The following is a 25,990-nucleotide window of genomic DNA, read 5'->3' on the forward strand; positions in this document are numbered from 1 at the left end:
TGTAAAAATGGCAGACAAGGGGGGCGCAGTGGTGGTATTGGACAAAATGATTTATAAGCAACAAATGATGGATATTGTTCTGGATACCTCCACTTATAAACAATTGAAAATCGATCCAATCATTGATTTTCAGGTACAATATCTTGCTTTTTTGGACAAGGGCAAAGATTTAGGCTATTTTAGCCATAAACAATTTTTGTACCTGCAAGTGGAGTCCCCCATCATACACGCTTTACCCAAAATTCATAGAGGGTTAAACCCACCCCCACTGCGCCCCATTGTTTCTGGCATCGGTTGTTTGACTGAAAAATTAGGAGAGTGGTTAGACGCGATTTTACAGCCCCTTGTCAAACGAGCACCAGGTTATATTAAAGATACTGGAGATATTCTTAGAAGTTTTTATCAGAAAAAATGGTCTTCCAGTTTTACCTGGCTTACTAGTGATGTTTCTTCGCTCTACCCTTCCATCCCCCATGACGTGGTTTTATTCGCACTGGAATTTCATTTGCACAAGTACAGCCGTCATAAGTTGTATTTTATAGATTATATTATAGAAGTCACAGAATTTTTATTGACTCATAACTATTTTTCTTTTGACGGTCTGTTCTTTTTGCAAACACGGGGAGTTTCGATGGGGGCTAAATTTTCCCCCTCCCTAGCGAATTTAACCATGTCGTACTGGGAGGAAAGGTATATATATATACCACTGATAATCCTTTTGTGGCAGCATTGGATTGGTATGGCAGGTACATTGACGATCTGCTCATTATCTGGAGCGGCAATGTGCCTGCCATACCTGATTTTATGCGCTCTCTCAATGACAATCCTTACAACTTGAGATTCACTCATTCACAGGACAGGTCTACGATAAATTTTCTTGATCTAACTCTTACGGGTATCCCCCATTTGAATATACATTCATCTACTTATCGTAAACCGGTTGCTGGCAATGCGATTTTGAGAGCTAATAGCCATCATCCCATGCATACTATTAAAGAGGACCTTTCACCGATCCTGACATTGTGAACTAAGTATCATGACATGTACAGCGACGCCCAGGGATCTCACTGCACTTACTATTATCCCAGGGCACCGCTCCGTTCTCCTGTTATGTCCTCCGGTATGTTCGGGGACTTGGTTATAGTAGGAGGAGTCTGCCCTTGTTCTGCTGGGCGTCTCCTTCTCCTAGGCTGTAGCGCGGGCCAATCGCAGCGCAGAGCTCACAGCCTGGGTTTTTTTTTCTCCCAAGCTGTGAGCTCTGCGCTGCGATTGGCCAGCGCTACAGCCTGGGAGAAGGAGACGCCCGCAGAACAAGGGCAGACTCTGCCTACTATAACCAAGTCCCCGAACATACCGGAGGACATAACGGGAGAACGGAGCAGCGCCCAGGGATAATAGTAAGTGCAGTGAGATCCCTGGGCGCCGCTGTATATGTCATGATACTTAGTTCACAATGTCAGGATCGGTGAAAGGTCCTCCAAGTCTATACCGGTAGGCGAAATGTTACGTGCCAGAAGAAACTGTAGTGATGATGCGGCCTTCACCACGGAATGCCGTACCATCACGTCACGTATGTTGGCAAGGGGCTATCCTATATGGATGATTAAAAGAGCCGAAAAAATAGCACAGATGAAAAATCGTAAGACATTTCTTTTTGGGAGGAGCGAAAAGGTTGGGGACAGTGGGAATACAGTAGGTGGGAAAGATCGCAATAACCTGCCTACCTTGGTTCTCACGTATAGTAACCAATTCCAGGAGGTTAAACAGGTGGTATCGGAATGCATATCGATTTTACATGAAGATGACATTTTACATGGCTTACTGCAGGATGGCTATAGAGTGGCAGCTAGACTGTCTCCCACGCTGGCTTCTTCACTATCCCCTTCACTTTTCACTTCCATTCCAAAGAGAACCCAGGCAAGCACCTGGCTCAAATATACCGGGTTCACACGGTGCGGCAGTCATCCCTGCAAAACTTGCGGTTATGTCCTGCCCACCAAAAATGTTCCAGGATTCAGAATACGTTTCAACTTTCCCCATTAGGTCTTATATAAATTGTAACACCACTGGGGTTATTTATGTTATTAGATGTACACAATGTGACCTCCTTTATGTTGGAAGCACTATAAGAAGGCTGAAAAATAGAATCTTGGAACATTTAAACTATGTCACCAACTCTTCATATGTTAACATTTCGAATGCAGCTAGGTATTTTGTTTCGATGCATGATAGCTTACGAACTTTTTCCTCCTTTGGAATCGAGAGAGTTTTGCCTTCTATTCGAGGGGGTAATTTCCAAAGGCGATTATTACAAAGGGAAGCCTTTTGGATTCTTCGATTAAAAATGAGGCATCTGAATGGCTTGAACTTGAAAAAAGAACTTATGTACTTGTATTAGGATCGAGTCCATTCCTGGTGTGCTTACACATCTACTCGCTTTCAGAGGAGTAATTATGAGGATATTTTTGCCATGTTTGATTTGCATTTTCTGTTCTGTTTTTAACATTGGAAACCACTGTTCAGACCATGCGGTTTTTCAGGAATTTATTTTTTCCATCTTTTTATGCGAGATTGGTTTATATATTTTGTTATTCCTGATTTAGACCCAGAAGCTTGAACAGTACACATTTTAAGTGCACGTATTTGGTTTTTTACACACTATTAACTTACACTAATGTTAATTTCGGATTTTCCTATTGGCTCTGGCTTGGGTGTGTTGCAATCTACTCCTTCTAATCACCACCTGGAGATGGGAGGAGTGGTTGTGACTAGCCTTTATAGCCATCGCCATTTGGAATTCTGATCAGTCAAGATTAACCACCTCTGGACCGCCGAACGCAGCGACGCGTCCTGGAGGTGGTTGATTCATTCCGCCTGGACGTGCCGGCAAGTCCTCTCGCGAGACGCGAGATTTCCTGTGAACGCGCGCAGGATCGGAAGGTAAGCGAGTAAATCTCCAGCCTGCCAGCGGCGATCGTTCGCTGGCAGGCTGGAGATGTGATTTTTTTAAACCCCTAACAGGTATATTAGACGCTGTTTTGATAACAGCGTCTAATATACCTGCAACCTGGTCCTCTGGTGGTCCCCTTTGTTTGGATCGACCACCAGAGGACACAGGTAGCTCAGTAAAGTAGCACCAAACACCACTACACTACACCCCCCCCCCCTGTCACTTATTAACCCCTTATTAGCCCCTGATCACCCCATATAGACTCCTGATCACCCCCCTGTCATTGATTACCCCCTGTCATTGATCACCCCCCCTGTAAAGCTCCATTCAGACGTCCGCATGATTTTTACGGATCCACTGATAGATAGATCGGATCCGTAAAAACGCATACGGACGTCTGAATGGAGCCTTACAGGGGCGTGATCAATGACTGTGGTGATCACCCCATATAGACTCCCTGATCACACCCCCTGTCATTGATTAACCCCCTATCATTGATCACCCCCCTGTAAAGCTCCATTCAGACGTCCGCATGATTTTTACGGATCCACTGATAGATGGATCGGATCCGCAAAACGCAATACGGACGTCTGAATGGAGCCTTACAGGGGCGTGGATCAATGACTGTGGTGATCACCCCATATAGACTCCTGATCACCCCCCTGTCATTGATCACCCCCCTGTAAAGCTCCATTCAGACGTCCGCATGATTTTTACGGATCCACTGATAGATGGATCGGATCCGCAAAACGCATACGGACGTCTGATTGGAGCCTTACAGGGGCGTGATCAATGACAGGGGGGTGATCACCCCATATAGACTCCCTGATCACCCCCCTGTCATTGATCACCCCCCTGTAAGGCTCCATTCAGACATTTTTTTTGGCCCAAGTTAGCGGAAATTATATATTTTTTTCTTACAAAGTCTCATATTCCACTAACTTGTGTCAAAAAATAAAATCTCACATGAACTCACCATACCCCTCACGGAATCCAAATGCGTAAAATTTTTTAGACATTTATATTCCAGACTTCTTCTCACGCTTTAGGGCCCCTAGAATGCCAAGGCAGTATAAATACCCCACATGTGACCCCATTTCGGAAAGAAGACACCCCCAGGTATTCCGTGAGGGGCATATTGAGTCCATGAAAGATTGAAATTTTTGTCCCAAGTTAGCGGAAAGGGAGACTTTGTGAGAAAAAAATAAAATAAAATGGAAAAGGATCTAGGAATTTTAATAAACAGCAAACTAAGCTGCAAAAAACAGTGTCAGGCAGCTGCTGCCAAGGCCAACAAGATAATGGGTTGCATCAAAGGGGCATAGATGCCCGTGATGAGAACATATTCCTACTACTTTACAAATCACTGGTCAGACCACACATGGAGTACTGTGTACAGTTCTGGGCTCCTGTAAACAAGGCAGACATAGCAGAGCTGGAGAGGGTCCAGAGGAGGGCAACTAAAGTAATAACTGGAATGGGCAACTACAGTACCCTGAAAGATTATCAAAATTAGGGTTATTCACGTTAGAAAAAGACGACTGAGGGGAGATCTAATTACTATGTATAAATATATCAGGGGGCAGTACAGAGATCTATCCCATCATCTATTTATCCCCAGGACTGTGACTGTGACGAGGGGACATCCTCTGCGTTTGGAGGAAAGAAGGTTTGTACACAAACATAGAAAAGGGTTCTTTACGGTAAGAGCGGTGAGACTATGGAACTCTCTGCCTGAGGAGGTGGTGATGGTGAGTACAATAAAGGAATTCAAGAGGGGCCTGGATGTATTTCTGGAGTGTAATAATATTACAGGCTATAGCTACTAGAGAGGGGTCGTTGATCCAGGGGAGTTATTCTGATTGCCTGATTGGAGTCGGAAGGAATTTTTATTCCCCTAAAGTGAGGAAAATTGGCTTCTACCTCACAGGGTTTTTTTTTTTTGCCTTCCTCTGGATCTACTTGTAGGATGACAGGCCGAACTGGATGGACAAATGTCTTTTTTCGGCCTTATGTACTATGTTACTATGTTACTATGTAAAATCTATTTCCGCTAACTTGTGCCAAAAAAAAAAAAAATTCTATGAACTCGCCATGCCCCTCATTGAATACCTTGGGGTGTCTTCTTTCCAAAATGGGGTCACATGTGGGGTATTTATACCGCCCTGGCATTCTAGGGGCCCTAAAGCGTAAGAAGAAGTCTGGGATCCAAATGTCTAAAAATGCCCTCATAAAAGGAATGTGGTCCCCTTTGCGCATCTAGGCTGCAAAAAAGTGTCACACATCTGGTATCGCCGTACTCAGGAGAAGTTGGGCAATGTGTTTTGGGGTGTCATTTTACATATACCCATGCTGGGTGAGAGAAATATCTTGGTCAAATGCAAACTTTGTATAAAAAAAAATGGGAAAAGTTGTCTTTTGCCGAGATATTTCTCTCACCCAGCATGAGTATATGTAAAAAGACACCCCAAAACACATTGCCCAACTTCTCCTGAATACGGCGATACCACATGTGTGACACTTTTTTGCAGCCTAGGTGGGCAAAGGGGCCCACATTCCAAAGAGCACCTTTAGGATTTCACAGGTCATTTACCTACTTACCACACATTAGGGCCCCTGGAAAATGCCAGGGCAGTATAACTACCACACAAGTGACCCCATTTTGGAAAGAAGACACCCCAAGGTATTCCGTGAGGGGCATGGAGAGTTCCTAGAATTTTATATTTTTTGTCACAAGTTAGTGGAAAATGATGATTTTTTTTTCGATTTTTTTTTTCTTACAAAGTCTCATATTCCACTAACTTGTGACAAAAAATAAAAACTTCCATGAACTCACTATGCCCATCAGCGAATACCTTAGGGTGTCCTCTTTCCAAAATGGGGTCACTTGTGGGGTAGTTATACTGCCCTGGCATTCTAGGGGCCCAAATGTGTGGTAAGGAGTTTGAAATCAAATTCTGTAAAAAATGGCCGGTGAAATCCGAAAGGTGCTCTTTGGAATGTGGGCCCCTTTGCCCACCTAGGCTGCAAAAAAGTGTCACACATGTGGTATCTCCGTACTCAGGAGAAGTTGGGGAATGTGTTTTGCGGTGTCATTTTACATATACCCATGCTGGGTGAGAGAAATATCTTGGCAAAAGACAACTTTTCCCATTTTTTTATACAAAGTTGGCATTTGACCAAGATATTTATCTCACCCAGCATGGGTATATGTAAAATGACACCCCAAAACAGATTCCCAACTTCTCCTGAGTACGGAGATACCACATGTGTGACACTTTTTTACAGCCTAGGTGGGCAAAGGGGCCCACATTCCAAAGAGCACCTTTCGGATTTCACCGGCCATTTTTTACAGAATTTGATTTCAAACTCCTTACCACACATTTGGGCCCCTAGAATGCCAGGGCAGTATAACTACCCCACAAGTGACCCCATTTTGGAAAGAAGACACCCAAAGGTATTCGCTGATGGGCATAGTGAGTTCATAGAACTTTTTTTTGTCACAAGTTAGTGGAATATGAGACTTTGTAAGAAAAAAAAAAAAAAAAATCATCACTTTCCGCTAACTTGTGACAAAAAATAAAAAGTTCTATGAACTCACTATGCCCATCAGCGAATACCTTAGGGTGTCTACTTTCCGAAATGGGGTCATTTGTGGGGTGCTTGTACTGTCTGGCCATTGTAGAACCTCAGGAAACATGACAGGTGCTCAGAAAGTCAGAGCTGCTTCAAAAAGCGGAAATTCACATTTTTGTACCATAGTTTGTAAACGCTATATCTTTTACCCAAACCATTTTTTTTTTTTACCCAAACATTTTTTTTTTTATCAAAGACATGTAGAACAATAAATTTAGAGCAAAATTTATATATGGATGTCGTTTTTTTTGCAAAATTTTACAACTGAAAGTGAAAAATGTCATTTTTTTGCAAAAAAAAAATCGTTAAATTTCGATTAATAACAAAAAAAGTAAAAATGTCAGCAGCAATTAAATACCACCAAATGAAAGCTCTATTAGTGAGAAGAAAAGGAGGTAAAATTCATTTGGGTGGTAAGTTGCATGACCGAGCAATAAACGGTGAAAGTAGGGTAGGTCAGAAGTGTAAAAAGTGGCCTGGTCTTTAAGGGTGTTTAAGCTATAGGGGCTGAGGTGGTTAAGAACACGTTTGTTCGAAACGAGTAGACGATCACTTGGAACACTAAGGTGATGCTGTCACTGTATGGATCTGTACTACATTGAATAAAGGAACCAACATTATTTTCAACTTCGATGCTGGATTCATCTTTTTCATTCCCACTTATCCTCAACATCAGATCGGTGGGGGCCCGACTTCCAGCATCCCCATTTTTCAGTTATTGAAGTGGCTTCGGCGCCAATGTGAGCGTTTTATCCTCTTCAGTGTTTACCTGCACACCGTCTCCACTATAGCAGCAGTGCAGGGTAATTAAGTGTTCTTGCATGGCAAGACCACTTACTGTTATCTCACATATATATTCTTATTATTATAGCCAAATTTACCACCCTAACTCCTCACACAGTTTTTACACTACATAGACAGTTATAAACCGAAAACGTGTGGATTGTTCCCAATTGGTGTGCTATTACTTTTTGGAACAATTTGCCGAATGGTTCACAAAATATCTGCGTTTTTGTGGTGAAATTGGTCCCATAGGAATGACTGGCGGAATGTTTAAAACTAGAGAGGGAGCTGACAAAAGCTAGAGTATGAGCTGAAAAATCAGGACATGATTTCGGAACTGCCACCACTCCCTCATTTTTAATCCCACCTACACACAAATCTTATATTATAACTTTCAGCTAACCCTGCTGCCACTAAAATGCCCATAGCTAAGCCATAGTCCTGATAGTTTTCACAATATGACCATTTGTTTTCAACTCACGCCGCCCATTGACATTCATTGAAACTCCACTATAGCCACCTCAAATTTGAAGGGCAATTTCTAAACTGCGACTGTGCCTTCATTTTTAATATTTCAGAGACATATGCATCAAAATGTAGGTCTGGGTTTTGTGATTCTCACAATATTAAGCTCTTCGTTCTAGGATTTGTAATTTTTTAACTACTACCATTTGAAGATGGAAATCGCCAGTGAATGAGCAAGTTGGAGCAGTTTGTTTTTAACCGCTCTTCTCTGCCCTTGCTGTAGAGTGAGTTGCCATAGGAACCCAGGTGTGTGAGCAGCCAGCATTGTGACAAAAGCTAGAGTGTGAGCTGAAAAATCAGGACATGATTTCTCAACTGCCACCACTCATTTTCAAGCCCACCTACACAAATCGGCTGCCAATGTTATTATAAATGTATGTTTTAATGTAACTGTGAAGCACTTTGGGCAACAACATTGCAATTAAATGTGCTATATAAATAAATAAAAGTTGAAATGCATTTTTCACAATATCAAGCATGCCATGTGCACTTTTTAAATTTGATCAATCAATTGGTTAGTGTAACGTTTACTATCTTTACTCACTCCAAACAGTTACTCTTCCCACTCCATAAAGTTACTCTGCCCTGTCCAACCTTTCCACAGTTTCTCAAGCCACTCCACCCAGTTACTCCACCCACTCCAGTTGTAGACTACTGGTGGAGGCAAGAACACTTCACACAATTTCCCCAGAAATGGTAGCTTTTCTAGTTACAGCTGTTCTTCCTATTCACCTGAACAGGAGAGGAAGCAGTAATTACCCTGCACTGCCTCCACAAGAGGGTGTGCAAATAAACACTGAAGAGGATACATCACTCGCCGCAAGTCAGACCCCCTCCAGTCTGATATTGAAGACCTATCCCGAGTAAATGTTAATACCAGAGGTCGCGCTACATTTTTTCTGGAAGAGTAAAAATACTCCTCTCACCATTTTTGAGGAGTATTTTCAGCCGATGAGGAGTACGAAAGTTACAGTAATTCAAATAGTTAATACGAAGGCCTACATAACATTAAGGGGTTGCTATTTATGCAGGGAAACCATAACTAGTACTCTAGAACTGTCTTCCATGCATAAATAGCAAATTTAGACAATTTTAAATTTAGCCGAGGTCACTGTTGCTCTGAGGGGGTCGGCACCACTGTTGCTCTGAGGGGGTCGGCACCACTGAGGTCACTGTTCCTCTGAGGGGGTCGGCACCACTGAGGTCACTGTTCCTCTGAGGGGGTCGGTACCACTGAGGTCACTGTTGCGCTGAGAGGTCGGCACCACTGAGGTCACTGTTGAGCTAAGGGGTCGGCACCACTGAGGTCACTGTTGCTCTGAGGGGGTCGGCACCACTGAGGTCACTGTTCCTCTGAGGGGGTCGGCACCACTGAGGTCACTGTTCCTCTGAGGGGGTCGGTACCACTGAGGTCACTGTTGCGCTGAGAGGTCGGCACCACTGAGGTCACTGTTGAGCTAAGGGGTCGGCACCACTGAGGTCACTGTTGCTCTGAGGGGGGTCGGCACCACTGAGGTCACTGTTCCTCTGAGGGGGTCGGTACCACTGAGGTCACTGTTGCGCTGAGAGGTCGGCACCACTGAGGTCACTGTTGAGCTAAGGGGTCGGCACCACTGAGGGCACTGTTGCTCTGAGGGGGTCGGCACCACTGAGGTCACTGTTCCTCTGAGGGGGTCGGCACCACTGAGGTCACTGTTCCTCTGAGGGGGTCGGTACCACTGAGGTCACTGTTGCGCTGAGAGGTCGGCACCACTGAGGTCACTGTTGAGCTAAGGGGTCGGCACCACTGAGGTCACTGTTGAGCTAAGGGGTCGGCACCACTGAGGTCACTGTTGCAGTGATTTTATGAGGTTTAAAAGGGTTTGTCCTGTTCTGGGGGTAATGTGGCTGATGGGGTTATGACTTATGAACAGACTGTGGCTGCTTCCTCCAATTACAGAGCAGGTTGCTATAGGTAACAGCTGTACTTTACTCCCGTCCTCATGACGCACACTGCCTGCACATTAGGAGCTGTACACTACAGATAAGCGCGGGAAACAGAAACGTTGTCAGTGACACAACACTCACCATGCTGCCGGCCGTCACTTATGGGTAACCTGTGCGAAATGTGGCGTTACCGAACAGTTACTACTAGCAGGGCTGGTCCCTGACAGGGAGCACACTGCGGACGAGCACAGCTATAGCTCACATAGCCATATGTGTTCATAGCCGGATTAGGCTCATACAGCATGTGAGGCTGAACAAGTTAAAACAAGGCGCTGCAGCAAGGCCACTTACCCCGCCAGTGACGATCGCGTGCACCTCCTTCCTTACTTCAGAGCGGTGTGCCATAAGCTCCGGCAGCCCGCTCAAACTGACCAATCACTAAGCTCCTTACTGTAAGGAGCTTTGTCATTGGTTGTTTCAGGCAGCAGCCACATCGCTGCGCTGCCTGTGCCGTTCACAGCGCTCACTGCACTGATGAATGGCAGGGAAAAGTCTAAGGCGTATTGGTACGCCTTAGACTTTTTCCAGGGAGTAAAAAGGCCTGAACAGGCGTCTATGACGCTTGTACAGGCGTTATTGCGACCTCTGATCAATACCTATAGCCCAGACAACCGTTTTAAAGTTTTCCCAGGATTTTGATACTGATGACCTATCCCCAGGATAGGTTATGCGTATCTGATTGCTAGGGTCAGACATTGGGGACCCCACCAATCAGCTGTTTGAGAAGGCACAGGCGCTGAGGATAGGTCATCAGTACCAAAATCCTGAAAAAACCCTTTAAGTCTCTGCCTTTTCTGAGTTAGTTGTACATGGAAGCCATCTTATCAGAGACTGCTAGCTATCTCTGCATTCACAGTTGCACATGCTGCCTGCAGATTGCACTGTATTTCGTTGTGACAGGTTCTCTTTAAAAGTAGAACTGGGGCTGTTGTGGGTCTGGAAATTCTCCAAATAAAGAGGGATATAAAAAACAACTCAAAAGCAAGCTAATATTTTGCCTGTAATCAATTAAAACCGGTCACGTGTAACCTATTTGTTAGAAATGTGCTAGTATATTTTACTTAAACACAATAGGGGAGATTTATCAAAAACTGGTGTAAAGGAAAACCGACTTAGTTGCCCATAGCAACCAGAAGAAAATGAAAGGTAGAATCTGACTGTTTCCTTTTACACCAGTTTTGATAAATCTCCTGCAATATCCTGATATAAAAACTTCACAAAGTTGTGTTGGCAAATAACCTAATTACTAAGGAGAAAACATTTCAGAGAACCGCATGAAAAGGTGGAAAAAACCGGAATTAGTCTTACCGGTAATTCTGTTTCCATGAGATCATCACGACGGCATACAAGGAGATTGACCCCTGACCTCTGTAGGGGCAGGAACAGAGAAAGGTTAAATACCCTCCTCCCACCACCAACACCAGTGTTTCCAAAATCACACAGAGCAACCCGGTGGTGGAAAATAGTGAAACAAAGGTATTACTTCATACCTTCTAGAGACCTACTAGGTCAAAACGATTTAAATCATAGGGAGGGAATAACGTGCCGTCGTGATGATCTCATGGAAACAGAATTACCGGTAAGACTAATTCCGGTTTTTCCATAGCATCATCACGACGGCATACAAGGAGATATAAAAAATATATCAGTTAAGGGGGGGCTACAGCCTGGAGGACTTCCCGCCCGAAGGACAGATCAGAAGATCTGGAAAGATCCAGGCGATAGTGCTTTATAAATGTATGAATGCTGGACCAAGTGGCAGCACGACAGATTTCCTCCAGAGAAGCCCCAGCTCTCTCCGCCTGAGAGGAAGACATGGCTCGAGTGGAATGGGCCCTAATGTTGACTGGACATGTAAGGTTTTGTATCTGGTAACAAAGACTAATGGCTTCTTTGAGCCATCTAGCTATAGAGGACCGGGAGGCTTTTTGGCCCTTAAATCTTCCTCCAAACAGGACTAGAAGATTGTCAGATTTTCTAAACTTCTCAGTCACCGTGATATAGTTTAGGACTGCCCGTCTAACGTCCAGAGAGTGAAACGCCGATTCTTTATCATTAGAGGGGTGCTGGCAAAAAGAAGGTAGGGTAACCTCCTGGCTCCGATGAAAATTGGATACAACTTTGGGGAGAAATCCAGGATCCAAACGGAGAATAATCCTATCATCTAGAATACGGAGGTAGGGTTCCCTGATTGATAGGGCTTGTAATTCCCCTACTCTGCGGGCCGAAGTTATCGCAATTAAGAAGGCCGTTTTCAAGGACCATAATTTTATTGGACAGTCAGACATGGGTTCAAAGGGTGGTAAAGTAAGGCCTGTAAGAACGACGTTCAGATCCCAGGAAGGGACACGGGCGGTGATCGTTGGGCGGAGCCTCGTCGCCGCCTTAATGAATCTTTTGATCCAACGATGGCCGGCTATATCTTGGTCAAAGAAACAACCTAGGGCTGAAATTTGGACTTTCAAGGTAGAGGGTCTAAGTCCCAGGTCCAGACCTTGCTGTAGGAAATCCAGTATTCTTTGGATGTTGGGTTTACGCAAATGTGGCGATTCGTCCCCACTCCAGGAACAAAAACGTTTCCATATCTTAAGGTAAATTGCTGACGTTACCTTCTTTCTGGAGGCTTTCAAAGTAGCAATAACTCCGTCTGACAGGCCCTGAAGCTTCAGGGTTTGGGACTCAGGATCCAAGCCGCCAATTTCAGAAACTGCGGGTTTGGGTGTAGAACTGGACCCTGCTGGAGTAGATCCCCCCGCACAGGAAGGAGCCATGGATCTTGTAGGGAAAATTTTTGGAGGGATGAGAACCAGCTTCTCTTTGGCCATAGGGGAGCGATCACAATCACCGTGGCCTTGTCTTGAAGAATTTTTTGTACCACCTTCGGAATTAGAGGAAGTGGAGGGAAGGCATAGCACAGATTCCAATGCCAACGAATGGCGAAGGCGTCTAAGGCATGAGGTCTGTCCCTGGGGTTTAGGGAACAGAATGTTTCCACCTTTGAGTTTGCCCTGGTGGCAAACAGATCCACGTCGGGCATCCCCCATTTCCTTACTACTAGCCCGAATATTTCTGGACTTAGAGACCATTCTGTATGGTCGATTCTGTGGCGACTGAGAAAATCCGCTTCCTGATTTAGTATTCCCTTCAGATGAACTGCCGATATCGAGGCCACATTCTGTTCTGCCCAAGCAAAGATTTTTGTTGACAGTGCTTGTAGGGTTACGGACCGCGTTCCCCCTTGATGGGAGAGGTAGGCAATGGCCGTAGTGTTGTCCGACAGCACTTTTATGTGATGATGACACAACATTTCCTCTGCTACCTTTAACACCTCCCAGACTGCTCTCAGTTCCCTGAAGTTCGATGACTGGGATCTGATCGAATCTGGCCAAGTGCCCTGGAACATACGATCCCCCACCTTTGCACCCCAGCCGGACAGACTTGCGTCTGTTATTACCTGGACCTGGGGAGTCTTCTGCCACGGATTTCCCCGAGATAAGTTTCCGTGGTCTTTCCACCAATTTAGGGACTGCAGAATCTGAGTTGGTGGGCTTACTTGATGATCTAGAGAGGATTGGCACTTGTTCCAGACACTCAGGATCCAGGACTGTAGGGGTCTGAAGTGTATTTGACACCAGGGAACTGCCTGAATACAGGATGTTAGCAGGCCCAGCAGACTCATCGCCTCTCTGATAGAGCAGGATCTTCTTTTTTGAAAGGACCTGATCTTTTGTTGGAGAACTGATATTTTGTCTCGAGGTAGGAATACCGCTTGCCTTCGGGAGTCTAGGATCATCCCTAAGAAACGAACTTCCCTTGAGGGGGTGAGGACGGACTTTCCTTTGTTCACGATCCACCCCAGATCGTCTAGGATGGAGAGAAAAAGCTTCAGGTTCGAACTGATTTGGCTGAGACTTTCGCTGACTAGAAGGAAATCGTCCAAATAAGGGATTATCATAAGTCCCTGTCTTCGGGCAAAGGCGACCATCTCTACCACTACTTTGGTAAATATTCTTGGCGCAGATGAAATCCCGAAGGGAAGGGCCCTGAACTGGTAGTGATGGACGTTTCCTGATATATCCTGGATTGCAAACCGGAGAAACTTTTGTGAGTCGGTGTGAATGGGAATGTGGTAATAAGCGTCTTGTAGGTCTATTGTGCACATGAAGACGTCTTTGCTTAGCAGAGGGATTGTAGATGCTAGGGTCTCCATCCTGAATTTTTGATAACGGATGAATCTGTTTAGTGGTTTCAGGTTTATGATAGTCCGAAAAGTGCCTTCTTTCTTCCTGATTAGAAATAGGGTTGAATAGAAACCCCTGCCTCTTTCTGGAGGCGGGACCGGTGAGATTACATTCATTAAGTGAAGTTTCTGGACTCCTTGCCAAAGGTTCATTTGGAACAGTGTCAGTGAAAATTTGTTTGGGGGTCTTGAAGACCACTCTATTTGGTAGCCTGCCCCGACTACCTTGGAAATCCAGGGGTTCTGGGAGATGGATTCCCATGACCCCAGGAATCTTGAGAGTCTTCCCCCCACCCCGACGTCATTGCTTATCGGAGGATTTTGGGTGGGAGAAGGATTGGCCTCTTCCTCTTCCCCCTTTTGGATAGCTCCAACGTCCTGATTTCCCATTCCCCCTGTAGCTTTTTTCTTGACCCGAGGAGGGGCGAAAAGGATACCGGCGTCTGGAGGGGCGATCTTCCGGAAACCCCTTCTTTCTGTCCGCGGCCTTCTCTAGAATCTTATCTAGCACCGGGCCAAACACATATTCTCCAGAAAAGGGTATGGAACAGAGCTTCAATTTAGACGTCTTGTCCCCTGACCAGCACTTCATCCAGAGGGCTCTTCTGGCTGCATTGGAAAGTGCCGCGTCTCTGGCTGAGAATCGGACTGATTCGGCAGAGGCATCCGCCAGGAAGGCCGTGGCGGATTTTAAAAGAGGGAGAGAACTAAGAATTTGTTCCCTAGATGTTCTATCCTTAATATGAGTTTCCAATTCTCCCAACCAAAGATACATGGATCGGGCGACTGAGGTAGCCGCAATATTGGTTTTAATATTGAACATGGACGCCTCCCAGGAGTTCCTGAGAAGACTGTCCGCTTTACGATCCATTGAATCTTTAAGTTGGGAGGTATCTTCAAATGGGAGAGATGTTTTCTTGTTCACTTTGGCCACCTGTACATCGATCTTGGGAATTTCATTGAAAATTTTAGATTCCTCTGGATCAAAAAGCAACCTATTTTTGAACGCAGCCGGGACTCCCAGACGTCTTTCTGGATCTGCCCACTCATCAAGGACCATATCCCTAATACTCTCGTTAATGGGGAACACACAAGTTTTCTTGACTCTTAGGCCCCCAAACATTTCTTCTTGTACTGAATGGGTACGTTGCACTTCCTCCACGCCCATGGTCGACCTTACTGCCTTTAATAGGTCGGACATTTCTTCTGTAGAAAAGTAATATCTACGACTGTCATCCACTGAGTCTGTATCAGAGACTCTCTCCCCCTCTTCCCATGACTTAACGGAGTGGGCACTTTCATCCGCCATAACTTCTAGGTCCGAAGGGGACGGAGACCTAGCCCGCTTCCTCTTAGGTTGCGGCAAGTCGGGGGGATTAGTGGACAGGTGGGCCAGGGATGAACGGATCTCTTCCTGAATCATGGTTTTCAATTCCTCTTTTAAGGAGGGTGCTTCATCCCGTACAATATTAGAAATACAAGACTTGCACAACTTTTTAGGGTAGTAGTCAGGAAGTCTGCTATTGCAGGAGATACATTTGAGTGTTTTTTTGATTTTTTTCGGGGCTTCTTTAGCCTAAAAGAGAGGAGAAGGCAGGGCATCAGGGTATGACCACTAGAGGGAGAGAGAGAGAGCAAGAGGGGGACAGCAGAGGCGAGCTAGCTGCCCCTGGAAATAACTTCCTCTCTCTCTTTTTTCCCCCTTCCACCCATTACAGCAGGAGAGGGGGATCAACAGACTCCCTGACCTGCACAAACAATACCCCCGAAGGGGACTCACAGTTGGTAGCAGCGCCGGTGGCTCAGCTCTGGGGGATCGCTCAGATGCCGACATCGTCCTCTCTGTAGGCAAGGGTTCCGCACCAGTGGGGACCGATCCTGGGAGCGTTCTGACACGTGCGGTAACCAGCGTTTATGCCTCGGTTTTAAACTGGGCTCCACGCTGCCGCCGCGACGTCACTTCCGGGTCGCCGGCCGTGACGTCATAAACATGCGCTCCATGCGCCGGCGCGCACCCAGCTATCGCCCTTTCCTTAGGCTAGGAGGGAGTCTGCGCCAGGGACAGGCCCCGGAATAACCAGGACGAGATAGGCCCTGAACCCCCTGCCCAGCGTTAGTACTTGGACCGCGGGAGGGCAGGGGGACGCCATGCTGGATGCCGGCGTTTTCCAAAGGTAACGGAAAATAAAAAATAAACAGGTTCCATTTCCTTAGCTTCATCTCCCTGCATACAGGGAGACCTTTCTCTGCCCTGTCCTCTGTAGGGACAGGAAACACTGGTGTTGGTGGTGGGAGGAGGGTATTTAACCTTTCTCTGTTCCTGCCCCTACAGAGGTCAGGGGTCAATCTCCTTGTATGCCGTCGTGATGATGCTATGGAAAACTGGTATATATTTTGTAACCGAACCTGAGGCTTTTAAAAGGTTAACCTCTTTACTAAAATAGCCCCCGCAATGAGCTGCAGGCAATACCAGGTTACTCTTGTAACTCTGCCCTCCATTCTGCCTAACACCCCCATACATATTATTGTCAGCAGCACCCATGGCACTGATCCGCTGCTGATGGATTGCAGGGTGGACGTAACTATTGAAACAAGCAGTGTATAATGTGATGGAAAATCCAGCCAGCAAAGGAGGCAATATGGACAATCACAATACATTAGTAACTGCCTTGTGTTAACTTTCTCTACATGATAAATGACACTTGCTGAAGTGAGGCCTCTTTCACACGGGCGTCTCGTGTGAGAGCCGGATAGGGTGCAGGTGCGTCGCGGGAAAATGTGCAATTTTTACGCGCGAGTGCAAAGCTTTTTAATTTGTTTTGCACGTGTGTAAGAAAAATAGGCATGTTTGGTACCCAGACCCGAACCCAGACTTCTTCACAGAAGTCCGGGTTTGGGTTAGGTGTTGTGTACATTTTATTATTTTCCCTTATAACATGGTTATAAGAGAAGATAATAGCATTCTTAATACAGAATGCTTACTAAAATAGGGATGGAGGGGTTAAAAAAATGAACATAAAAATTTTATTCACTTCATCAACTTGTTCGCGCAGCCTGGCTTCTCTTCTTTGATGACCTGGGAGGAAAAGAACCTTTGGTGACGGATCATGTGATGAGCGCAGTGACGTCACCAAAGGTCCTTTTCTCCCAGGTCCTCAAAGAAGAAGAAAGAAGACAAGCCAGGTTGCGCGAACATGTGGATGAGGGGAGTTTAATTTATTTATTTTTTAACCCCTCCATCTCTAAATTACTTAGCATTCTGTATTAGAATGCTATTATTTTCCCTTTTAACCATGTTATAAGGGAAAATAATAAAATGATCGGGTCCCCATCCCGATCGTCTCCTAGCAACCATGTGCGAAAATCGCACCGCATCCACACTTGCTTGTGGATGCTTGCGATTTTCACACAGCCCCATTCACTTCTATGGGGCCTGCGTTGCGTGAAAAACGCACAAAATAGAGCATGCTGCAATTTTCACGCAACGCACAAGTGATGCTCATGTGCACAGCCCCATAGAAATGAATGGGTTCGGATTCAGTGCGGGTGCAATGCGTTCACCTCACGCATTGCACCCGCGCGGAAAACTGGCCCGTGTGAAAGAGGCCTAAGACAACCCCTTTAAGATTTTCTTAACTGATGCAAGAGGATATCTAATCGGTGGGGGTCCAATCAGCTGTTTGAGAAGGCACTGGCACTCCTGTGACCGCTGCGACCTTTTCTCAGCTTTCCCTAGGCCATGTTCATCAGTTCAACCATATGAAAGTGAATGGGACTGAGCTGCGACACCAAGCGCAGCCGCTATACAATGTACGACGCTGTGCTTCGTAAGCTAAAAGTAGGCCACGGCGCCTCTGCGAGCACCGATACCTCATTAAACGGCTAATCGGCGGGAGTCCCGGATGTCAGATAGATCATCAGTAAAAAATATCTCAGAAAACCCTTGTAACAGGACAGCAGACTTTCTTCATGTTGGTTTGTCCCATCTTGAGACAACACTGGTCAAATAACATACAAATAAATACCTGTACATAAATTACAACTGACACATACCTGGAGCCCAGTTTGTTCTTATTCAATACTTTTATTGATTTTATAAAAAAGCATATATAGAAGAAACATACATATATCAACAATAGCCATCCGGGTATACAATAGTGTAAATGCCCATCAAGTCATAGAGCTGTGAAATCAAATGAAACAAATGACATAGAAAAAAAAATTACCTGCCGTCTTTTTTAATTGAAGTAAGCATTTCTTCCAGCGCTCCAACAAACTGCAAGAAAGAAGTGGTGAGAAAAACGGATTATTGTATTTGGCAGCTCTCATATTTATGACCCCTGTTTGTACTATTACAGCAATACAAACAGTAAAGCTATATTTTATAGGGACAGTTCACAACTTCAAGTAATCAATAACGAATAGTCAAAATATTTTATGGCAACTTCCATAGAGTTCACTGGTAAGTATAAAAAAAAATAAAAAAATGTACACTGTACTCCCCCTAGTGGTGGCTGCAGGCACCAAGTAAATAATCATGCAGAGATCCACTTTTCCACTTAGAAAAGGTCTAACTGGGTCTCATTCCCACTTCTGTGTTCAGTATGTCTTATCAGATTTCTTTTTTCACCCAAGATCAGCAGTGGATAAAAAAAAAAAAGAAATTTAAACAGTTCCAATATTTTTTTCTGTGTTTAGGATCCAAACCCATTTCTGGCTTAAAGGAGTTTTCCAGGATTTGTCCCTTTTTTATTAACCTCCTTAGCGCTGTTTCACATGAGCGAGTCCATTGCTGGAGTCGCGCTCAGTGTGTGAGTGTGATCCTCCGCTCTGGACTTTCAGGAGCGCACGGCATTATCATGATGTATAATGCTGTGTGCCTCTGCATGGCCTTTTTTCCACAGAATCATAGCGACATAAAGCTGTCAGTATGATTCTGTAGAAATAAGGTCAAGCAGGGGCACATAGCATTATAAATCATGACACTCGCACGCGGAGCGCGATTCCCGCAATGGACTCGCCCGTGTGAAACAGCCCTTAGTGTGTGGTACCTAATGAAAGAATTACTCACCTGCTCCACACCGCTCCAGTCTGTCACCCTGGCTCTGTTTGGTGATCACCCGGCCCTGATATGTTAACTTCTGGTTGTGGTGAAGTGTGTAGCCGCAACAAATGACTAACACCAGTAGGGACACCTTCCCAAACAGCACATCACTGCTGGACCACGTGCCACTTTGGGAAAGGTCACTGCTGAGGCCCGTCATTGGCTTCAGAGGTGCTCATCACCCCGTCTGTACCCTGGCTGGATTTAAATGGAGCCAGGGAGCATCGGGAAGCATAAGATTATGATTCTTTCATTAGGTACCACATGCTAGGGTGCTTAAAAAGGAACCAAATCCTGAAAAAAAAAAAAAAAAAAAATTAAAAAATTGAAGAAAATAAATCCTGATCAATACTCAAGTGTTAATGAGACCAAAGCCAGATGTATCAGCAAGGTAAGCAGCCTCAAAGTTTCTAAAAAATGTGTACGTTTGTAGGAGCTTCTGCTGCCTTATCTGTGCATGCAGCGCCTGTGCAGAAGTAGAAGGATTAAGCAAAAGCTAAGGGAATAATCCCATGAGTAAATCACATAACATATACGCAAGCGGCTACTCAACTGTATACCCCATGTGGTCAGCAGCCGCAAGCAGCAGGTGCAAGCATCACAACTTTGTCAGGTCTATCTCAGAAACAAAAGAAGTCAATTTTCCCATTGACTTCTACTGGGAAAGGAGATGCTGCGGTTCCTAATTTCATCACGATCCAATCGCAGCGGAGAGCCTCACAGCCAGGGAGTAGGTGAGCTGTTTTTTCCCCCTGGCTGTGACGATTAGACCGTGCTACAGCCTGGGAGAAGGAGACGCCCATTGAGAAACCCTGGCGTCTCCTCCTCCCTGTACCGATGGTCGAAATTAACATATGAAGCGCCAAGAACAGTGGGGGACACAGGGGTATTTTAGAAAAATAAAAAAAAAGGGCTGGCCCTTCCTGGTAAGCATACCAGTTTCTAACAAATAATTCCATGAAAGGTCCTTTAAAACTAGGGCTACTTTCACATTAGCTTTCTCAATTCCGCTATTGAGATCCGTCATAGGATCTCAATAGCGGAACAAAAAGTAGGGATCAACCAATTATCGGATTTACCGATATTATCGGCCGATATTCAGTATTTTGAACGTTATCGGCATCTATTTTGCCGATATACCGATAACTAGGGGTGCACCGAAATTCCGGCAGCCGAAAATATCGGCCGAAAATGCACCTAATCCACTTCGGCCGATATTGTTACATATCGGCCGAAAATATGGGGTGTGGGATTTGTCACCCACCATCTGCGGGCGGGCGGTTTACTTTGTCACTGCATCTTTATTTTACCTTACAATCGTGACGTTCCAGTAACTAACAACTCTGCAGGCAGAGCGGAGGCTGGCGTAACGTCACTTACTCACGTGACGCGCCTGCTCCGCCTCCTTCATTCATAAAGTGGGCGGAGCAGGTGCGTCACGTGAGTAAGTGACGTTACGCCGCCCTCCGCTCTGCCTGCAGAGTTGTTACTGGAGCGTCACGATTGTAAGGTAAAATAAAGATGCAGTGAGTAGTCTGCTGTGAGCAGCAGGGCCGGGGCTGTTATGGGTAGGGGGATCGGTCTATGGCACTGCTATGGGGAGGGGGGATCTGTGCACTATTATGGGGAAAGGGATCTGTGCACTGTTATGGGGAAAGGGATCTGTGCACTGTTATGCCCATAACAGTGCACATATCCCCTTTCCATAACAGTGCACAGATCCCCCTCTCCATAACAGCGCCACCCACAGATCCCCCTCTCCATAACAGCGCCACCCACAGATCCCCCTCTCCATAACAGCGCCACCCACAGATCCCCCTCTCCATAACAGAGCCACCCACAGATCCCCCTCTCCATAACAGCGCTACCCACAGATGCCCCTCTCCATAACAGCGCTACCCACAGATCCCCCTCTCCATAACAGCGCCACCCACAGATCCCCCTCTCCATAACAGAGCCACCCACAGATCCCCCTCTCCATAACAGCGCCACCCACAGATCCCCCTCTCCATAACAGCGCCACCCACAGATCCCCCTCTCCATAACAGCGCCACCCACAGATCCCCCTCTCCATAACAGCGCCACCCACAGATCCCCCTCTGCATAACAGCACCAACCACAGATCCCCCTCTCCATAACAGCGCCACCCACAGATCCCCCTCTCCATAACAGCGCCACCCACAGATGAATTTCATTCATGAAAAAGAATTATTAATAAAATCATTAAAAAAAAAGTATTTTAAAAGTATTTGGGCAAAAAGGCAGTTTCGGTTTCGGTTTTCGGTCAAGGGCATCCTGAATTTTCGGTTTCGGTTCAGAATTTTCATTTCGGTGCACCCCTACCGATAACGTATGGGGAACAAGGATCGCGCTGCTGACAGCGCTCTCCGTGTTCCCTCAGCAGCACAGGGGAGAAGGAAGCAGTGTCTCCCTCCCCCTGTGCTGCTGCCACCAATGAGAGGAGGAAGGACAAGAGGAGGGGAGGGGCTGTGGCCGCTGCGCCACCAATGAAGATACAATGTCTTTAATACTGGGCTTGGGTGGTGGGGGGGGGGCGCACTGCGCCACCAATGTTTTAATACTGGGGTTGGGGGGCCGCACTACGCCACCAATGAAGATAACTCTCTCATTCATTCATATACAGGAGGCGGGAGCTGGCTGCAGAATGACATAGCCTGCTCCCGACCTCCATGAGCATTAGCTGCGATCCGCGGCACCTGAGGGGTTAACTACCGCAGATCGCAGCTACTTGTCATAGAGGTCGGGAGCCGACTATGTGATTCTGCAGCCAGCTCCCGCCTCCTGTATATATTAAATTTCCATTATTCTCTATGGGCATTCCGCTCCGGTCCATTATTCTCTATGGGCATTCCGCTCCGGTCCATTATTCTCTATGGGCATTCCGCTCCGGTCCATTATTCTCTATGGGCATTCCGCTCCGGTCCATTATTCTCTATGGGCATTCCGCTCCGGTCCATTATTCTCTATGGGCATTCCGCTCCGGTCCATTATTCTCTATGGGCATTCCGCTCCGGTCCATTATTCTCTATGGGCATTCCGCTCCGGTCCATTATTCTCTATGGGCATTCCGCTCCGGTCCATTATTCTCTATGGGCATTCCGCTCTGGTCCATTATTCTCTATGGGCATTCCGCTCCGGTCCATTATTCTCTATGGGCATTCCGCTCCGGTCCATTATTCTCTATGGGCATTCCGCTCCGGTCCATTATTCTCTATGGGCATTCCGCTCCGGTCCATTATTCTCTATGGGCATTCCGCTCCGGTCCATTATTCTCTATGGGCATTCCACTCTGGTCCATTATTCTCTATGGGCATTCCACTCCGGTCCATTATTCTCTATGGGCATTCCGCTCCGGTCCATTATTCTCTATGGGCATTCCGCTCCGGTACATTATTCTCTATGGGCATTCCGCTCCGGTCCATTATTCTCTATGGGCATTCCGCTCCGGTCCATTATTCTCTATGGGCATTCCGCTCTGGTCCATTATTCTCTATGGGCATTCCACTCTGGTCCATTATTCTCTATGGGCATTCCGCTCTGGCCCATTATTCTCTATGGGCATTCCGCTCTGGCCCATTATTCTCTATGGGCATTCCGCTCCGGTCCATTATTCTCTATGGGCATTCCGCTCCGGTACATTATTCTCTATGGGCATTCCGCTTCGGTCCATTATTCTCTATGGGCATTCCACTGTGGTCCATTATTCTCTATGGGCATTCCACTCTGGTCCATTATTCTCTATGGGTATTCCACTCTGGTCCATTATTCTCTATGGGCATTCCACTCTGGTCCATTATTCTCTATGGGCATTCCACTCTGGTCCATTATTCTCTATGGGCATTCCACTCTGTCATTCCTTTTAGTAGGTCCCTCCCATTATCCACGGTCTGATCAGTGGGGGTCCATCCGCTAGGACCTCCACAACCATGAAGAAGCAGGTCCCACATGCCAGCTACCACTCCAGTCTCTACCAGACTGCTTTGCTCTCAAAGAGAGAGGCACATACATGTTGGACCCCTGCTTCATTCATTGGGGGGGGGGGGGGGGTAAAAGGATCTTGAGACTGCTGGGGTTCATAGCAGTCAGACCCCCACAGATCAGCCATTACTCTCGATCCTGTTGATAAAGGGGAGATTTTAGATCTTAACAAAACTTTTATTTTTTTATATTAAAGATTTATGTCTGATGTCCATGGATGGAAATACCACAAGTTCTTCTCGCTGACAGCAAGCAGAGATCTTAAAAAGTTGCCTTAATTAAGCTTTATTCCACTACCGAAATGCTGAGATGACATTGTTACCATGCCTACAGCTGAGGGTACAACATACACATGAGAGAGCAATCCATCTCCGAACACGTACTACGGAGAGAGGGAAGGGGCGAAGTGGCACACTGCAGTACATCCCAGCATAGCCCCTCTCACCTTCTCCAGCCTCCATTCTCCCTGCTCTCTCCGCTCAGATGCCATTACCTCACACCGAGACAAAAGCCGCACAAAATTCAGCTCCAGCCTGGACTTCGCCATGGCTATGAGCTGTGCCGGAAGTAGAGACGCAGCGAAAGCCACATCATATCCTGACGGGTACGCCATCTTGGAGGAGGCAGTATTCAGGTGGAACTACTCAGGACGCACAGGTGACGTCATACGCTTTAGGACGTGAACGATTCGCTCCACGTGACATCCTCCCAGGAGCCCGTACACTCTATGAAGGATTTTACTTTGCGTGTACGATGTAAAAAGTTCCTTACAGTGTTTTTTCCGCACCAAAAACGCATCACTATTATTGTTAGGCTGCTCATAAGCCACAATAAACTCTGCTTTGTAGATTGTCATTTGCAGTTACTTTATTGTGAAATTTGACATACTGGTACCGTACATATTTGCACTGCTCAGGGATTAGATTGCATGTGTGCAATATTGTCAGAACAGATGTATTGTAAGCGGTATATGGCAAGCCACTCTGGTTGTGGACCAGTCCAGTGCCCTACCTGACCATACCCACTAAATACAGGGTGGCCTGCCTCCAGCCATAGTAAGACCAGATGAACCAGCAAGTGAATTGTTTTTAATTAAAGGGATTGTGCAGGTTCCGAGCTGAACCCGGACATACCCTTATTTTCACCCAGGCAGCCCCCCTGAGGCTAGCATAGGAGCATCTCATGCTCTGATGCGCTCCCTTGCCCTGCGCTAAATCGCACAGGGCACAGGTTCTTTTGTTTACCATAACACACTGCCGGGCGGAAACTTCTGCCCGGCAGTGCGTTCGGTGACGTCACCGGCTCTGATGGGCATGCTTTGGCGCTAAATCCCACCCATCAGTGCCGGTGACGTCACCAGACCTTCTGGCAGCCCCATGGAGAGACCTGTACATCACCGGATCTCCAAAAAATGTCTTTGCCCTGCGCGATTTAGCGATAAATCAGTCGTTGATCTCTGAATGGATGTGCAGCTGCTGAGTGAGGACCCGCTGTCAGTGACAGCAGGGCAATCCAGAGAGAAGGCAGGGACTGTTCCTGGGTGTCCCTGCCTTCTAAATTGCTGTATACACCGCGCTCAATGAGCGATGTGTATACAGATTAGGAAGTGCTATGCTATGTGACCGCCGGGGTCGGGAACGTGCAAGAGCTGTTGGGTCCATAGACCTCGATCAGCCCTGCACTGAGGCTGTACAGTACCTGTATTGCGCTGTACAGCCTCTCTGGGGGGGGGGGGGGGGGGGGGTATTTCCCCTGTAACTGGGGCTACTATGTCAGCTATTGGAGAAATTAATAGTGAAAAAAAAAGAAGTGAAGTTAACCCTTTCAGGTCCAGGTCATTTTTGCGTTTTCGTTTTTCACACCCCGGCTTCCCATAGTCCTAACTTTTATATTCTTCTGTTCACATAGCCTTATGAGGGCTTATTTTTTGCGTTGTACTTTCTAATGGCACCATTAACGGTTGCATACCATGTAGTGGGAAGCAGATTTTTGTTTTTCCAAACGGGGTAGAATTATGAGAAAACACAATTCTGATAAATGTTTTTATTCTATTTTATTACACAGTACATTATACTGTAAAATTGACCTGTTATCTTCATTTCCAGGTCAGTACGGTTCCAACGATAACATACCTGTATAATTTTTCTTGCGTTTTAATACTGAAAAAAAATTAAAACCTTTGAGGAAAAAAAAACAAACTGTTTATAACCATATTCTGACCCCTATAACTTTTTTGTGATTGTGTGTACGGGGCTGTGTGAGGGCTCATTTTTTGAGAGACGATCTGTTCTTTTCAGTGATACCAATTTGAAGTGTGTGCGACTTTTTGATCACTTTTTATAAAAAAATTATTGGGTAGTTGAAGCGACAAAAAATGGCAATTTGGCTGTTTTTTATTTGTTTCCTGTTACACCATTTGCCATTAACCCTTAATATTGTTATATTTTAATAGTATTGGCATTTTCGCATGCGGCAATGCCCATGATCTTTATTTTTTTATTGGTTAAGTATTTTTATTTTAAGGAAAGGGGAGTGATTTGCACTTTTATGTTTTTTTATTTTTTTATATTTGTAAAAACTTTTTCTTTACTTTTTTTTAAGTCACCTTGGGTGACAATAACTGGAAATCATTAGATTGCCCATCGTGTTCATTGATGGCTATATAGCCATCATTGAAGACTGTATTTGGACTATACTAATACAATGCTGCCACCTAGTGGCCTGTATTGGGATAGTCCTGAAATAAGCTCCAAAGCCTGCTTGAGGC

The 25,990-nt window shown here is 45.9% G+C and overlaps 1 protein-coding gene across 1 annotated transcript in view; it reads right to left on the reverse strand.

The window, feature by feature from the left end:
- USE1 (unconventional SNARE in the ER 1) overlaps positions 1-23,828 on the reverse strand; it is a 105,694-nt gene extending 81,866 nt beyond the window's left edge. The window contains 2 exon segments of the mRNA XM_040417484.1: positions 18,347-18,396; positions 23,669-23,828. Of these exon segments, the coding sequence (XP_040273418.1) occupies positions 18,347-18,396; positions 23,669-23,770 (152 nt within the window). The 5' untranslated portion in view covers positions 23,771-23,828.
- Between the last annotated feature and the right edge of the window lie 2,162 nt (positions 23,829-25,990).

This window comes from Bufo bufo, chromosome 2 (assembly GCF_905171765.1).
Source record: "Bufo bufo chromosome 2, aBufBuf1.1, whole genome shotgun sequence".
Classification (NCBI taxonomy): Eukaryota; Metazoa; Chordata; class Amphibia; order Anura; family Bufonidae; genus Bufo; species Bufo bufo.